Here is an 18,203-nt window from a genome sequence, read left to right as displayed (position 1 = left end):
GATATTTATGTTATGTTTACAAGATCTAGGAAATTGAGCATGGTAGTGGATTTATGGTGGGTCCTCCACTGTGGGCCTCTCATAGTGTACCCATGCCAGAGCAAACTGAGCCTTGAACCATTGCCCAGTCTCCTTACCTGTGGGCTGTGAGCACTGAAGGGTGTTGTACAGTGTTGGGGGGATAAAAAGATCTAGGGAATCTGGTTGTTTAAAAATTCACTTTAGGTGTGGAATTAATTTTAGTTCTGAGGAAAGCATAAACAGACTCTAAACTTCTGTTCCAATTATGAAGTAATGATATTATTTTTTGTATGATTTATATAGGCATGATTATACTACTTACTCCACAGTTATATCTCAGGTATTAGATTTAATATTTTATTAAAAGTTGATTATAGAACTTAAATCTCAACTATAAATGCCTTATTCTGCTATTAAGTTGGTGAAGATAGCTAATTTGGAAAATACTTTTCATTTTCTCTTCTTTCCATCCCCAGTACCACGAACCTATTTTACCTTTGCTTTCTAGAGTGTACTGAAATGGCCTCCTGCTTGCTTTCTCATCTAGTATTTTCTCTCCTTACTCTTTTTCTTAACAGTTTTTTTCCACACCATAACTAGAGTGATCTTCCTAAATCTGACCTCTGCTTTCTCCTGCTTAAAACCTGCCAAAGGCTTGAACTGGGCTCTAGCTCTGTCAGGTGCCAGCATCCATCTAGTGCCCCTCATCCCCTTTTACATAGCCCAAATAACAGCTTGCCCTTCTGGTTCCAGATTAGAGCTTACTTCCTATGAGAAGCTCTTCCTGATTCCCAGTCTTACCCCAGAATATACTTCATCTTTCAGTAACATGTACTTTTTCGTTGTACTATGATTACTTGTTTAGCAGTCTGTTTTCTTCATAAATCAGTTGGTTAACTGAGGGCCAGAAATATGCTCTGGTTCATTTCCTGGACACATTAGTCATTCAGTGTATATATATACACACACACACACACATACACATATATATATGTATTCTGTAAGTCATTTGAATTATAAAATTAAGTTTAAAAGCTTACTCAAATTTAAAGCAACTACCAAAGAGTGAAGCTGATAAAGTTAGCTTCAAAGACTCAAATTAAAAAAAAAAAAAAAACCAAAAACTACAGACAGTGAAACCTAAAGGTGGGAAAAGATTTATTTTTCTACCTAATAATGTTTCCATTGTTATGACCTAGGTCAGGGCCTTATAACTCTCAGCTGGACTACTACTTATTAACTGGTTTCCCTACCTCAAATAGCACCCTCTCTAATCAATCTTATAAAGAAAGTACTATCAATTTAGCTTCATTGAATCACTTCTTTGACAATGACAGTTCTTTGCTCAGGTCTCTTTAGTAATTCCCCATTATCTACAGAACAGAGGGACCTCAAATCTGATCCTGATCAATCTTTCTAGCCCTCCCTATCTCCCCTATCCCTGACCACATGTGTTCTATTGACCAGCCTAGCTGAAGTATGTTGGCTGTTTCCCTACCAGACTCTGTGTTCCTCACCATCTTGCCTTTGATCATACTCTTTATATGGAAGACAAGACCCTAACTTCCCTTTCCCCTAAAAGACTCAAGCCTTTTCATGAAGCTTCTGATTCCTCTAGCCAAAAATAACTTTTCCCTTCTCTAAACACACACATTACATTATTTTATATCAGTTATATAATCTGCTCTGTAGTTCACCAAATTCTCCACATCTTTCAGTCAACTTCAAAAGTCTGAGATTTTATAGCTATGATTTTGCTCTACCTGAGCGCGTCACTTAGGTAGTGAGTGTGCTTAGCCTGCTGCACAGCATCTATACCTCAGCATGTTTGCTCTATATTTACCCAATAGAAGATGGCTCTTTGTGAAGGGTCTGGTGGTTACTTAAAATTTCCTAATACACTTTATTGCTTTTTCAGGGGGAAGTTGTATGTTGCGGTTGAATTTGTGACTTGGGAATTTGGCGAGGTTGCTAGACATTCTCACAAGTGTTTAGAGATTCTGAGTTCATGTCTTACCTAACCAACTACTAAACAAAATACTTCTTAATACTAAATATTTTTCATTTGAACGAATGTAAACTTTAAACAGAATCTCTGTTATTATGTTACAGATGGCTTCCTTAGCAGTATCCAACTGGCCTAAGCCCATGCCATTGATTCCGTGTCTGTCTTGGTCCACAGCATCTGGGGTCTTCACTACGGTAATTTAATTGCAATTAATATTTAGATAGCTATATATAATTAAAGGTAAGCGTTTGAGGAGGGGTTCCCAAACCACCCCCAGGTTTGGTGATTCACTGGAAGGAATCACAGGACTTAGTTTATAGTCATACTCACTACTAAAACTTGATTTGCAGCAAAAAGATAAACTACAAAATCAGCCAAGGGAAAAGGCACACAGGCAAAGTCCAGAGGACACCAGGCATAAGCTTCCAATGGAGTCTCTCAAAATGTTTAATTCCTCCAGCAATGAGTTGTAACGATACATGTAAAATGTCCATCAGTGAAGTGCACTTGAGCCTAGGAGTCTAGGGTTTTTATCAGGGGTCAGTCACTTAGGCACCCTCTGCCTAGTATGTACCAGAATTCTAGAAGGAAATCAGGTGTTCAGAAGAAACTACATTGTTTGTATGAGGAGTTTAGGCACAGTAACCCACTTGATAATTTTTGGAATTTTGTATCAGAACTGTTCACTAGTCAAATTCCCAGACTCTAGTTAAGGGCCAACCGTACAAGCAGACCTTTCTAAAGATATGAAATCTCAAACCTACTTTGTTAATTCTTTTCTACACAGTAATAATAATCAAATTATTGGACAAATTGCTTTATGGTATGATTTGATCTTAATTTAGTTTGTTATTTCAGGGTGTACTAAGTAAATCAATTAACTGGAGAGAGCTGGAAAAACAGTATTATACACAGACAGTTTATGAAGAAGAAATTATTCACATGCTCGAATATTGTGGAGTAAGTATTTTTAATTTTTGCATGTCATTTGGGAGAAAGCTTATTTTTAATGATTCAGATTTTTGAAAAGAATTGCAAATTTTTTAAAAGGAGTATTATTTTTTCTTCTAAAATTCTTCATTTTAAAATAAAATATGGATACAGAAAATCATGTAAAGCAAATGTATAGCTTACTACATTTATTAAATGTCAAACATATTTGTAATTGTGAAGAGTAGAAATTGACCACCCAGCTCAGAACTTAACCACCCAACCCAGAAACCAGTTTCATGTGTCCAAATCAAAAGGTCCTCCTCCTCCTAATATTTATTATCCTGATTTTTACAGTAATTACTTCCTTTGTCTTGAAGATAATTTTATTGTCCAAATGTGCATCCCTAGACACTATTTTTTAAATTTGATGTATCTCTTAAGTATCTTTTAATCTATAAATTGCCTTTCATTTCTTTCTTTTCCTTATAATTTATGTGTTGAAGAACTTGGGCTGTTTACCTGTAGAGCTTCTCACAGTCTAGATTTTTCTGTTTGCATTCTCATGGTACAGTTTTAGCGCGTTCCTCCACACTCTATATTGCCTGTAAATTGGCAACTAGTTCTAGAGGCTTGATTAAACTCAGTTTTTATTTCTTTGGTAAGAGTGTAGGAAGCACATAATGTGGATTCTCTTTTTTAGTGGTGTAAGCAGCCATTGATGCTTAATGCTTATGTCTGTTAATTCATTGAGGGTTGCAAAATGCTGATACTCTATGTCATTTCTTTTTCATTTATTAATTTGAATACTTTTATTAAAAGGCACTTTCCTTGCCTATTAATTGATTATATCATAGTTAAGTTCATATAAGAAAAGTAGGATAAATGCTTAATTCCTTCCCTTAATTTACCAGTTTTCAGGATAATGAATAGTTCCCTAAGGTGACCAATTGTTTCCATAAATTTTTTTCTATGAATTTTAAAACTTTGCACATTCAGTTTGAAAGTTACCGAGAATCTCAAGAAATCTCAAAAAGAAAAGGAATTTTTCTACTATCTACTAGGACTTTGAAAACTTAGCATGCATTTTCTTAAGAGAGGTTCATAAATTTTGGTTGTCTGAAATGGCAGTGTATTCTTATCCAGCACTTTTTCTCTGTGCCTCACTCTTGGTGGTTGTATCCAAGAGTCCATTTGTCTCAATTAGAACTAGTTCAGAGTAATGAATATTCAAGAAATGTCAAGATGGCTTCTTTCTTTTTTTGTTTTAAAAATTGTGTTTTCCCAATCAAAAAAGTTAAGTTTGTTGGGGAACCACTCTGAGTAATTCTAGGATGCTTTGAGCTTACATTTCCTGATAGTACTAAACTTCCTTTCCTTCCTTTTTATGTTCCTGTGATCTGAATGGGTTTAGTGATTTGTTCTGTTAACAAGTTTTTTTTTTCCCTTGCTTTCAACCAATTTTTCATTCTTAATTTTGTAAATAGGTTGTTTTGTCATATAGCTCAAGCATCAAAAAGTATAAAAAGATATATAGTGAAACAATTCCTACCTATTCCCAATTTGTCTCAACAAATAACCCACTATATTATTTACCATTTCAAGGAATTTTTCAAACGAACAGAAATACGAATTTTTTTCTCTTCCCTTTTTAATGGTCTGTACACAGATGTTTCCTTTTTCTTTTTCACTGCTGCATAACAGCCTATTTTATGGATGGATGTACCATGATTTATTAACCAGTATCATGTTGATGGGCATTTATGTTGTTTTTCATCTTCCACTATTATCAGTGCTGCAATGAGTAGCTTTGTATATACATCATTTCACAAGTGTAAATTCCTGAAATGTTGCTGAGCAGAAGGATATATGCAGTTGTAATGTTAGATTTTGTCTAATTCTAGTTGTGTGAATTTACAGCAGGAACATGTGTGTCTGTTTCAGTGTTATCAGACTTCCGTGGTTTTTCAGTCAACCAAATAGTGAAAGTTTTATTTAATCTACTTTTTTAAATTTATTTTTTTAATTTAACTGAAATTGAACATGTTTATTAGTCTAAGGGCAATTTGTATTTCATTTCCTGTGACTTTTATGCATATCCTTTGGTCATTTTTTCTATTGTGGTTTTGGGCCTTTTATTCACTTCTAGCTCTTAATAAATTAAAGCAGTTAGCTCTTTGTCTTGTAAGTTGCAAATATATTCTCCCAGGCTGTCATTCTTTTATTTTGATTTTGCTTTTAGTATCTGGCAAAGTTTATTTTTACTTAAATTATGTTGTATTTATAAGTCCTTAAACTTAGTACATACTTTCAAGATTTTTAACAGTTAATGTTTTTTTCTTGATAATTTTTAATTCTTCTTAGTTCAGCCTGAGAAAATGATTTAGGGTGGCTCATATATTACTTCCAGGATGCACTCATGAGACTTTGGGAAGTTCTAATGTTAAGGGGAATTATGGATTTCAATACTTTGGCAGTAAAAACATGATGCAGGCTAAGTGATAGTTTTTACTGTTTTGTAGGAAACATTTAGCAATAAAGTATAAATTATGTATCTTAGTCCTCAGTTAAATTTTGACATCTCTTTTTAATTGTGGTAAAATATATATAAAATAGAATTTACCATCTTAACTATTTTTAAGCGTACAACTCAGTAGTATTAAGTACATTTACATTGTTGTGTAGCCATCACCTCCATACATTACCACCATCCATCTCCAGAACTTTTTCATCTTTCTAAAGTGAAACTGTACCCATTAAACAAAACTCTCTATTCCCCCTCTCCCCAGCCCCTGGCAACCACCGTTCTACTTTCTGTCACCATTAATTTGACTACTGTAGATATCTTATAAATCTGTAGAATCATACAATATTGTCCGTTTGTGTCTGGCTTATTCATTTAGCATAATGTCTTCAAAGTTCATCCACGTTGTAGAATGTGTCAAAATTTCATTCCCTTTTAAGACTGAGTAATAATTATTGTATGTATATGCCACATGTTGTTTATCCATTTTTCATTGATGGTCATTTGTGTTTTCTCTTTGTTTTAACAAGGTTGTTAAATAAAATCCTATTTTATATTAAATGACATTTTCTTTTATTTCATATATTCAGACAGATTCTTTCAAAATGGGACAAGAGTTCGTGAAACGCTTCCCTAGCAGTGCAGACAAGCTAACTAACCTTAATCTGGTTTCTAGAACTTTAAATTTAGATATGACAGACCAAGTTGTGTCCTCAAAACCTGCTGAGTGCCATAAACCTAGTAAAACATCTGTCAGTGCCACATCAGAAGGACTCTTGTTGCAAGGTTCCTCTAAGATGGAGTGCTTCAATCAAACGCTTTCCACCAACAAAAGTAGTTATACAAGTTGTAGTACTCAATCATACCACCTACTCACTAAAGAAAAAAGAAGAAAGAATCTTCAGAAAGAATCTTTAATATTTATGAAAGGAGTCATGGATGAATGTACTCATGTAGCAAATTTCTCAGGTATTAATTTTTATATAAAATTGAGAATATTTGCTGATGATATGTGAAAATCATGCTCATAATATGTGAAATATTTTAAGGATGCTTTACAAGATAATTTCATATTTTAATGAGTATATTTATTGTTGGTTCTACAATGTGTTTTCTAAGATAAGTTGGTTATTTAAATGTGTCATATTTAAATTTTATCCATGAAACTCTTAAGACCATTTTATCCACTAAAAACATTGAGTTTGTATCTTCTTTAGAATATTTATCTCATTGTATTAGAGATGAATATTATAATGTTATGGTATAATATAGTTGATTTTCAACTTAATCAAAAGTTTTAGTTTGGCAAATGTTTTACTTACTGCATTGTATGGTGTATTTTTTTAATATGATTACTAGTATTTATATAAAATTCTGAGAGCATCTGAAAAGTATATATGTTGCATCTTTAAAAATCCTGTACCTAGTTCCAGTTGACCCAAGCCTCATCATAGTGGTTCAAGCCAAAGAAGATGCCTACATTCCACGAACAGGAGTTCGAAGTCTACAAGAAATTTGGCCTGGTTGTGAAATCCGATATCTAGAAGGGGGTCATATTAGTGCTTATCTTTTTAAACAAGGACTCTTCAGGTAAGATGATTGTTCTAACAGGTATCTACTTATTTGTGTTTGTTTTGGGGATTCTTTTGGCTCAACAAATATAAAAGATTGGGTATTTTTATTATATGTTTTAGTCCTCTTATTTCCTCCCTGCCTCTCTCAAGTTCTCACATTGTGATAATGTTTCCTATCTCATCCTTTTATTTTCTTTTTTATTCTAGAGAACTGAGAAATAGCATGTGACAGGCATGCTTTATTGTGTGTTTTTTACCCTCTTCAAATATTAATAGCCAGGTATTTTACAGTGTAGGGAGGAACACCAGGGTTTATAAAACTGGCTTTGGTTCATCATGATTTTTTCACTCCACTCTGATGGTTTTCTCTCAGAGTGACCTGAACATCTGTGGAATAATCTAGCAGTTTTTCAGTAGCTAAGTGAATACTGAACCTTAAGTGAAAAGTGAAATACTGTTATTTTATTGTTAATGACCTTATATGACTCCAACATGTTAGAACTTATAAAAACTTTTATGCTTTTATTCTAGTTTTTTGATATCCTATTTTATTTCTACTTCTATTCAAATTTGATGGTAACAAGTATCACTGGAGGATTTATCATTAATGGTTAAATAAATTAGTTCACATAAAGTACAGAGATCAGAGCCCTGTGCATAAGTGTTCCAGAACTGCCAGCTGGATAGCCATAAATAGAAGAATTGTGTGCTGCATGTTTGACATGTTTTAGCTCTTTTTATCTAAGAAATAATTCTTTGTATGTTGTTGCTTACGAGTTCAGTTTATAGATGTCACCTTTTTGAGGTACAGGCTAATGCTTCAAGTCTGTAATGTCTTTTTACAGTATGATCTTTTAAAAAATACTCATTTAGCATATGAGTTCCCATTAGTTGGTGAGTGAGCAGACTGCTTACCCAATACGCAAGTGACCCTCTGGCACAGCAAAACTAAAACAAAAAAACAAACAAAAATTGTGAGTACTTAGGGTTGCTTGGGTTGCTCAAGAGTCTAAAGTTCTGTTATACATGTGAATGCAGAGAGCCCACATGCTTACTTTAGTAAATTGTTATCAAATTTCCTTTATTCTTTTATGTATCTACATGGGCATGTGGCTGAGAGGCGTTAGGAAGAATAGATGTCATCAAAAGCAGCTATAAAAACTCGTAAGTGCTCATTTGAAGGCTTCATCTGAGGAAGAGATAAATGTTAGCTATTAATGTGTGCCAAGTACTAGGGCAATTGCTTCATATGTTATTTTTAATATCGTCACAGAAACACAGGGAACAAAAAGATTGAATAACTTGCTCAGTTGGAGTCACTATATGCTATCTGGCCTCTCCTACTCCCCTCCAGTCACTTCAAAACCTAACAGAGTTTAGGTGGCAGTGGAATAGTAAAATTTTATAAATTCAGTCTTCTCACTCACCAGATGTAAAAGTAAAACAAGCCACTCCTTTATGTGCTCTAATATTTTGTGGTAAGTTATTTCGGATTGATAATACAAGTTGAGTAAGAGACTATTCAAATAATTAAAAAGGCATATAAGGCGGGGGGGAGGGTAGAGCATGTGCTTAGCATGCACGAGGTCCTGGGTTCAATCCTCAGTACCTTCTTCATTAAACTTTTTTAAATTAAAATAAATAAACAGATTAAAAGGCATATATATACCTTTACTAACCCTGTACCATGTACACATGTACCAGATTGCAACCTTAGGCCTCATTTTACAAATTTTTGAGTCAAATAAGGATAAGCGTGATAGAAAGCTTTGTCCTCCCAACAAATTGGAAATCACAATCTATAGCAGGCACCAGTTTTAAAGATAATATCTTTTTAAGGATGTGGGGAAATGCCTAGTCAAACAAATACAATACAGAATTAATATGATCTCATGGTTATTATTTAAACTGGATGAAAATACAGACATAAGCATTAAAAAAAAAAAGAAAAAAGCCTGGAAGAAAAGATTAACCACAGATACTTTATATTTTTGGATTTTCTGAATATTCTACAATGAAAATGTATTTGACAATAGGAGAAACAAAAACAAAATAAGCCTTAAAAATAATATCTTGTGGACCGAGGCCAGATGAATTAAAGTATCTAGTGAAGTTAATGTAGGAAACTATGGCTTTTAAGTTCAGTTGCTATATCATAATCTATGAAGCAGACTGAATATTGTATCTTGAAAAGTCATAAAGCTAGTTAGTTTTCAACAAATAACAAAATTAAAGAAACAGGTTCCTTTTTCATTTTATCATTTCATATTTCATACATAAATGTATACATATATATTATATAAATTTTAAGGCACAAAAAAGTGCTTCACAGAAAAGGATGGTATTTATGAACTCGTCATCAGTTGGAAGTAGATTTGAAATTTTTCTTAGTGGTGAAGTTGCATGGATCCAAACACCCACCCTGAAGTACCTGCCTCTTTCACAGCTATTTGGAGAGGTCACACTGCAAGCCAGAGGTCATTTGGAAATAACTTATAGTAAAAGCACTGTCTGTCCCCCTTTTTTGCTAATTATTTGTAGTTTTTCTTTCATATTTAATTTTAGGCGAGCCATCTATGATGCGTTTGAACGTTTCCTCCATAAATATGCTAACTAATTGGATCACTGTATGTAATGAGTGCAACCATCATGTTTCTTACAAAAGGAGTTTCATCCCTTGATGATGTGAAGAACAAGCAGACAGCACTATATTATCTAATTGCTATCAATTTAGTGTGGAATTCAGTGTTACAGATCAGTCAGCTATAATTTTTAAATACATTTGAATAATTTTAAACCAGTATTTGGATGACATAATCTTGAACTATTTTGTTACTGGTTGTGGAAATCCCATATACTCCATGTCTAGTCTGTTGTTACTATTTATGAAAACTGTACATTTTAAATTATGAATAATTTATTAATTTAAAATAAATGTATTCATATAAACCCTATTGGTTTTTAAAGAACTGCTAAATCAAGCTAAATTTGTAATACATCAGCCTGTATTGTACACCATGACATGATATTTCTATTATTGACTGGATTTGAGAACCATGTTCACTTCTTTTATAGATCCATCATAAATTTATAATCTTATATTCAATTTTAATTTTCTGCCATGGATACTTACGCTGTGTAAAATCAGTGCTAACTTTGAATTCTAAAAAATCCTGATGCTTTGTACTTAAGTGCTTTTAATAATTAAAATTGAATATGAGAATGCAGGTCATAAGACTTGGCTAAACTTTACAACTTTGCGAAATATTAGGTTAGAAAAAAATGCCAAACATACATCCCCTACTTGAAAAGTTCAATTCATGATAAATGGAAATAATGAAAGACCTATTGCATTAACTGCCAAAAAACTGTCTTCTAACATTTTCTTGTATACATACTCTGAGTTTGCTAAACATCTAACTTTAAGCCAAGTACTTAACAGCTTTGGCTTTTTAATTTTAGAAATTAATGGCCACGAATGAAATTGACTTGCCCCATATAAACTTTATTTTACAGAAAACATACAATAACTAGTAACTTTTTTACATGGAAGATTTGGCTACATTTGGTGCTTTCTTTTCATGTTAAACTTCTCAAGCCAAGAGCTAAAATGTTTTTAAAAAGTAGAAACTATTTTAGGTTTGGAATAAATGTATCTGAATTTTATTTGTTTGAATATGTGTTGTCTATGAGTTATTTTAAAATATATATTCCTAGTCCAGTAAGGATATTTGAATTATAAGGTGCCTTTGTAGCCTTTTTAAAGGAGATTTTATTTGTCCCTCTAATGCCTCCATTACCTTAATTTTTAAAAACTATTTTAAAATGATTAATGTGAAGTCACTGATGGCATACAAAGTTGTAAATTCTGTGAAACTGCGTTGGCATAATAAACAAACATGGTTACAGCCATTTGAGCTTTAGCAATTTTACATGTTCAGATTAGAACTTTTACTTTTCACTTAAAGTATGAAATCTACTAAAGTTCTTCAACAAAATACCCTTTAAAAAGTTAAAGCAAAACTTGTTAACTGATGTATTTAGTGAAGTGATTGAATGTTTCTGAACAATGGCTTTAGTAAAACCAGTACTTTATTTTTTACATAAATATTTCCTATTAAGCAATAATGTACTAGGGTATGTGGTTTTCTATTGGTTAATGAATGAAATTTCATTTCAGTTTAATTCACTCTTGGGCATAACTAATTTCTCCCAAGTAAATGTGAAAGAAGGTATTTTTACAATTTCTTCTTTTAACCAGATGTTTTAAGAACATATCCACACAACTACCTAAAGAAGTGCTGTCTGCCATTTTAAAGATTGGGTACATGAATTGCTAGAAATTCATTTGGGGCAGAGTTGCAAATGGGCAGTAAACTCAGAACAGCTTGGCCCACAGTTGTTTTATTTGATGTGCATAATATTTAAAAAAATTTTGAATTTGAACAGTCTTTAGATTGGGCATGCATTCCTCAGTATGACATGGGCTACCAGACTTCCTCTTATATCAGACTATTTTATGTTTCCCACTAGTCTTGAAGACATCTGAGCTTGAAACCCCAATTTAGATTTGTGCTTTAAAAAGTTTCTGAATTTCATGATTTGATAACGTTGTGACTACTATTAAATCATTTTAGCATATGCATTTTACATTATTTCTTATGAATGTAATTTTTCAATGTGGTGCTTTCTCTTGTAAAGATGATTGAATTATTAACTCTGTAACTGAATTTTTAAAATCATTTCACAATATTTTATATTTCATAATAAAAGTCTCTTTAAAAAATTACTTGTTATGTTCAAGGGGTATTATTCTATGTAAATTCATGCACCCACTATGGAAAATGGTATGAAGGTTCCTTAAGAAACTAAAAATAGAGTTGCCATATGATCCAGCGATCCCACTCCTGGGCATAGATCCAGAGAAAATTATAATGCAAAAAGTTACATGCACCCCAATGCAGCACTGTTTACAACAGGACATAGAAACAACCAAAATGTCCATCAACAGAAAAATGGATAAAAAAAGATGTGGTATACACACACACACACACACACACAATGAAATACTACTCAGCCATAAAAAAAGAATGTTTTGCCATTTGCAGCAACATGGATGGACTTAAAGGCCATTACGCTAAGTGAAATAAGTCAGACAAAGACATATACTGTATGATACCACTTATACATGGAATCTAAAAAGTACAACAAACTAGTGAATATAACAAAAAAAGAAGCAGACTCGCAGATATAGAAAACAAACTCGTGGTTACCAATTGGGGGGTGGAGGGGCAACTTAGGGGGTGAGGGAGTGTGAGGTACAAACTATTAGGTTTAAGACAGGCTCAAGAATTTATTGTACAACACCAGAAATATAGCCAATATTTTGTAATAACTGTAAATGGAAAGTAACCTTTAAAAATTATAAAAATAATTTTTAAATGCTGTTATTTTTTCCTTTTCTTTGAGATTAATGGCTTGCGATAAATTTCTAGGAGTGGGATAATTTAGGCTAAAATACCTAAATATTTCCATGGTGAACAAACCTTGTGATAAATTGATGCTTTGAATGTTACAGATACAGCACATCTTTAAGTGTTTATTGTTTTAGCATAAAGTCTGGAATTCTGACAATTACTCCTATAAAAAAGTGGCAAAGCCCTTTTCCACAATTTAGCTTATCCGCCCTGATTTCTGCCACCTGCCTTCTTATGGCAGGTGAAACTCAGATGTACTGGAAAATACATGAAACAGAAATAAATTAATGTACTCACTTCAAAAGTGTCCCGAAAACCATGACAAAGCACTCTATATTTTAAAATTAAGAAAGAAAAGCAAGTTGCAGAATTGGTGTAAATTGCAATCTTTCAGGGAAAGTCTTCCAAACTCCAGTTAGAAGTGAGATGTCCAAGGATTGCTCTAAAGATAAAGAATCCAACAAGGAGTAAAGTAAGAAGCATTATGACAAGGATAAATCTCAAAAGAGGCACAGCATTTCCAAGAGTAGCAGCAGTACCAGGTCTTGGTCTAGGTCCACCTCCAGCCCCGGCTCTGGCTCTAGCACCAGCACCAGCTCCAGCTCCTCCTCCATGTCAAGTGCTAGGAAAGTTCCAGCATGTCTCGCACCTCTGACTCCAGCAGCTCCTCTGCCGCTCAAGTCCTCCTCAGCACAGACATGACAACAGGCAGTATTCCTGCTCCCAACCCAAACCACCCAGAGATGAAAAAGGAAGGAAAAGGCGGAGACCTTTCCCTAAACCCACCAAAGTGCACACTGGGATGCTCACCGGGAATGTGACCAAGGATTCTGTCAAGAAGATATTCTCCACCTGTGGGAAAATTAAAATAATTAACATGCTTGTAGAAAGGAAGCATTCCGATCTATCTGAAGTCCACACATACATAGAGTCTGAGAATCCAGTTGAAGCGGAGGAGACCCAGAAGCACATGAATGCAGCATAAATTGATGGCCAGGGGATCACAGCCACCGCTGTGCCTACGCCACCCCCCAGGCGATTTAGCCCTCCTGGGAGAATGCTGCCACTGACTCCCAGGTGGCACAGGTCACACTCCCCAAGGCTCAAGTCTCTGTGCAGCGGAGACCCCTCTTCCCTGGCCACACCACAGGAGCTGCTCCAACTCCAATTCCTCTCGGTAAGCAGGGCCACCGAAGCTCAGTCCCCCTGTAATTTATATCCCACGCAACTCAGTTTTGACACTTTTCTAGCAAAGGGGGACTGATAGGAAAGAAGTCCTCTAGAGGCAGGCTTCTTAGGCAGCAACTGAGACGTTTCCTCTGAAGGGTGAGTTCTGGCTGCAGGAGTGTTGTTGGTTTGGGGTTAGGCCTCCAATTTCCTGGCTAGAAATCACAGGCATTTCCAGCTCCTGTGACAGAGAGGGTTCAGTGGCAAAGCAAGGAGGGACAAACAAGGCTCCAGGTGGCAGTGCTGCCCCAGTGCAGGTGCACATTTTACCTTCCTGTAGATGACCTGGGGCCAGATTGGTGGCCTGGTCATACCTTTGCTTGTTACCCTGAGAGATCCTTCAGGAAAAGGGGGCAAGCTTTGGAACAGCTGCCTTTTCTGTTAGGTCTGGCCCCTTGTTCCCCTGCTTGAGTCCTTATCTGACCTCTAGGGTCAAATACCTGGAGAAGAGCCTCTCTCTGTCACCCCATGTTCATTAACATCAGTGGTTCTGTTTTTACATGTACTCATGTACACATACCCTCGCCTCACACATCCCCCTTTCTCTCTCTCGAAACCTGTGAGCAGGTTGAGAGCCAGCTCTGCAGAGTCATCATAGACCCCCATATTGTAGCTGATATACATGGTGGTCCTACAGGTTACTTTGGCGGCATGTACACTGTTTTGGCTTTTATTGTATGGTCAGCACAACAGGAGAAAGGGCTGGAGGCTGAATTAATCACCAATGGCCAATGATTTAATCAATCATAGCTAAGTGATGAAACCTCCAGAAAAAGACCCTAAACAGTGGGATACAGAGAGCATCTGGGTTGGCAAACACATCAAGGTGCTGGGAGGGAGGGTGACATGCTGGGAGAGGGTGTGGAAGCACTGAGTCCCTCCTCCCCCAAACTTTGCCCTGTGCATCTCTTTCACCTGGCTGTTCCTGAGTTGTATCCTTTACAGTAAACTAGTAAATGTAAATAAAAGTGCTTCCCTGAGTTCTGTGAGCCAGTCCAGCCAATTATCAAATCTAATGAGGGGAACCTCTGACTTGTAGTGGGCTGGGCAAAAGTGTGGGTGGCCTGGGTACCCCTTTTGTGGCTGATGTCTGAAATGAGGGCAAGCTTATAGGTCTGAGCCTTTTAACTTATGAGGTCAGACTCTAACCTCATAAGTTAAAGGACTCTACTAACTTTGGGTAGTTAATGTCAGAGTTGAATTGAATTGTTGGACACCAGTTGGTACAGGAAAATCAGCAAACTGGACAATTGGAGGCTGGTGTCAGAAAACACTCCAGATCTATCGTCAAAATCTCTTCCAAATATTCATCTGTTAATGCTGATCTGCAATGAAACTTTACGTATTTCAACTCTGAAAATGCCTTTTCATGAAGATAGATACTGCCAAATAACTGATAGCAATTTAAAGCAAGTGCTTTTAATTAAACACATTTATCATTGTTTGGAAGGCATTTATAGAATTCTATTAGTCTTCTCTTGCTATCTGCCTTTTAGCAATAGTGATGACAGTACCACATATGGTCTCTGTCACAACTACTCAACTCTGCCATTGTAGTGAGAAAGTAGCCAGACAATACATAAATGAGCAGGCTGTGTTCCAGTAAAGTGTATTTGCGGAACTGAAATCACAATTTTATATAGTTTTTGTGTACCACAAAATATTCTCTTTTTTTACTTTTAACCATTTAAAAATGTACAAACCATTCTTAGCTTGCAGTTTTATAAAATACGTGGCAGGCAGGATTTGGCCCATGGGCCATAGCTTGCCAAGTCCTGATCCAGATAACCCATATAACCCTGAATCATTTTCTAAACAACATATTTTCACTAGTGCTTATGATTGTCTTGGAATCAAGAAGCTATATAGTAATTAATATGGTTGTTCTTATTTCAGGAACATGTAATAATAGGAAAAACATTTAAAGTCAGAAAAATGAAGTCAATGGTCTTTCTTATCCTTTGTCATACCAATGTATGATTTTGTAACATTTTCAGTCATTTGAAAAATTTTGGCTCACTGAGTTATGCGGACATTCCAAATGTTGACACATTTGCTTATACAACACACACAAAAAATTACATTCACTAAAATCTACTGATCACATCAGAAATAGTCTTTAGGCACTGAGAAGCTGTTGAGCTCATGGTAGTAGTTACAAGTTTTTCAAACTTCTAATTTTTTCTTGATAGCCTGCATTTTATCACTGGCAACAAATATCATCAGTTGTTTCCATTGACATGAAAGTCTCACTCCATTTTTGGGAAAATATCTGCCAAAGTACCTAACAATGAATAAATCTAGTTTGTTTTCAGGTGTTCTTTCAAGTACAAATGGATTCCATGAAAAAAGTAGCTAGTTCTATTACAACTCAGTCTCAGAGCTTATCCTCAAGACAAACACCATACTTTGATATGTAGCAGAAATGATTTTTATATACTTCCTATTTCATCACAGGGAATAGTAAAAAAAAAAATATGCATGTTCAACTTTTACTGCTCTATCAAGGACATTCTCAGGTGATGCTTGCAATTCTGTTTCAACTGTGAATGTGTGACAGTGAGGAGTACCATGATTGCTAGTACGGTTTGGTGCCACTGCCTTGATTCATATGCTAAGTAGATGTGTCTACCATTGCTCTGTGCCATTAGTGTAAATGTCAACACAGGGAAAAAGGCATATAACATCTTTAAAAGTATTATGAAAATGGTTTTGACCTCATAAGACTCCCTAAAGGGTGTCCAAGATGCTAGGGAGCACACTTTGAAAATCTGCTAATCTAGGGCATAGCCTTAGGTTCTGTCTGTCTATCTATCTATCTATCTATCTATCTATCTATCTATCTATCTCCACATATATATGACTTTAAAATGTAGGGAGAATTTGTTGATTATCTTAGATTGATGGAGTACAAGATATGAATCTATTTGATTTTGTTTCTAGGGGATAATGACATTGAAACCACAGAAAAGGAAATGCAGTCCTGGCATACTACATTGTTCTGCAGTGAGGAATATCTACATGCTCATAAAATAACTTAAAGCTGCTTATGAATTAAGAAATTTTAGAACCAATCTATGAACAAAGCATAAAGAAGTGCATTATAGTTACACAATAGAATATAAACGGTCACTTTTGACAATGTAAGTGAAAGGAAGAAATATTGTCCAGGATGTGGCAAACTCTCAACACTGCCAGTGGGAGTGTAAATTGGTACCAGAGTTTGGAAAATGGTTTGGCAATATCTACAACAGATGAGATATGTATACCCTATGACTCAGAAATTCTATTTCTAAAATTATACACTAGAGAAATTGGTACATGCACACCAGAAAAGAAATACTTCATAATAGCAATGTTTATAATAATAGCCCCAAATTGAAAACAACCCAAGTGACTGTCAACAATAAATGCATAAAAAATTGTAGTATAGTCATATAATGGAATACACATACTACAATAAAATGAATGATCTACAGCTACTTTCAACAACTTGTATGAATCTTAAAATCAATATTGAATGAAAGAATTTTCAAAAGAATACTTAAGAGTATGATTTCATTTATATATGTTTAAAAAAAATTAGGCAAACCTATGGGATACACACTTAGATGATAAACCATAAAGAAAAGCAAGGAAATGATTACCTCTTAAGGGGAGGAAAGTGTTGTGGATGGGAAAAGATACATGGGGGTTCTAACTCGTGACCTGGTTAGTCATTACATGGTTGTTTACTTTATCCAGTCATTTGTATATCTGTGGGTTTTAATTATTGGTGGGCATTTTTCTGTGTATGCTATATTTCACAATAAAGAAACTTTATTAAAATAAAAACAAAAATTGGAAGTTAGAACAAGGAATAGGGTGATATATTCTCATTTTACAGAGTGAGAATATAAGAGATTCTGTCTAAAACTGATGGAACAATAAGAAAACACTCAAATACGTTCTTTAAACAGAAAACCTACAAATATCAAAAATAGGGAGGGGAATGGCAGATGGGCTTAATGTAAGTGTGCTGAATCCCCTTGTTTTACAGCGGCAAGTCAAAAGTTGAAGTTGGTGACTTTGGGGACTAGGACTTGGTGAGGTAGAACATTTTTTTTTCCATTATAAATCCTATAGACAATATTGTGGCATGTGGTTTTACCATATGCATAGAGTAATTGGACTTAAGAAACAAAACAAATCAACACATGCTTTTTTTTTTTAAAGTATTTCTGAACAAATTTAAGGAAAAAGAAAGGCAATATAGTGTAATATAGTGGTTAAGAGTATGAACTATGGAGAACTTTGGAGCCAGATTGCTTAGGTTCAAATCTTTGCCTTGGCACTTTCTAACAGTATGATCCCAGGCAAGCCATTTATCCACTTTGTCTCAGCTTCCTCACCTAAAAATGGAGGCAATAATCATTCCTATTTTATATGGTTGTTTTGAGGAT

General features: G+C 34.9%; 2 protein-coding genes, 1 non-coding gene and 1 pseudogene across 7 annotated transcripts in view; 3 read left to right on the top strand and 1 right to left on the bottom strand.

Moving 5' to 3' along the window:
* Positions 1-11,846, top strand: part of ABHD18 (abhydrolase domain containing 18) — a 37,242-nt gene extending 25,396 nt beyond the window's left edge. For 4 of the 5 annotated variants that reach the window (XM_074341100.1, XM_074341098.1, XM_074341095.1 and 1 more), the window contains 5 exons: positions 2,134-2,223; positions 2,888-2,989; positions 6,074-6,452; positions 6,911-7,073; positions 9,623-11,846. In XM_074341100.1, coding sequence (XP_074197201.1) covers positions 2,134-2,223; positions 2,888-2,989; positions 6,074-6,452; positions 6,911-7,073; positions 9,623-9,674 — 786 coding nt within the window. In that variant the 3' untranslated portion in view covers positions 9,675-11,846. Of the gene's footprint in view, positions 1-324; positions 362-2,133; positions 2,224-2,887; positions 2,990-6,073; positions 6,453-6,910; positions 7,074-9,622 lie in introns of all 5 variants that reach the window. The other variant, XM_074341105.1, reaches the window with a different exon arrangement.
* Positions 1-18,203, bottom strand: part of MFSD8 (major facilitator superfamily domain containing 8) — a 103,698-nt gene that overhangs the window by 77,875 nt on the left and 7,620 nt on the right. Inside the window, exon 2 of the mRNA XM_074378794.1 lies at positions 13,345-13,386. The gene's annotated coding sequence lies outside the window, so the exon portion shown is untranslated. The remainder of the gene's footprint in view (positions 1-13,344; positions 13,387-18,203) is intronic.
* On the top strand, positions 38-173 carry LOC123616196 (small nucleolar RNA SNORA42/SNORA80 family). Its single transcript, XR_006724094.1, has one exon. It is a non-coding gene; the product is annotated as a small nucleolar RNA SNORA42/SNORA80 family (small nucleolar RNA).
* On the top strand, positions 12,961-14,586 carry LOC105067147 (uncharacterized; annotated as a pseudogene).

Source organism: Camelus bactrianus, chromosome 2 (genome assembly GCF_048773025.1).
Source record: "Camelus bactrianus isolate YW-2024 breed Bactrian camel chromosome 2, ASM4877302v1, whole genome shotgun sequence".
Taxonomy (NCBI): Eukaryota; Metazoa; Chordata; class Mammalia; order Artiodactyla; family Camelidae; genus Camelus; species Camelus bactrianus.
The sequence above is the reverse complement of the archived record's forward strand: the minus strand, read 5'-3'. Positions and strand labels throughout refer to the sequence as shown.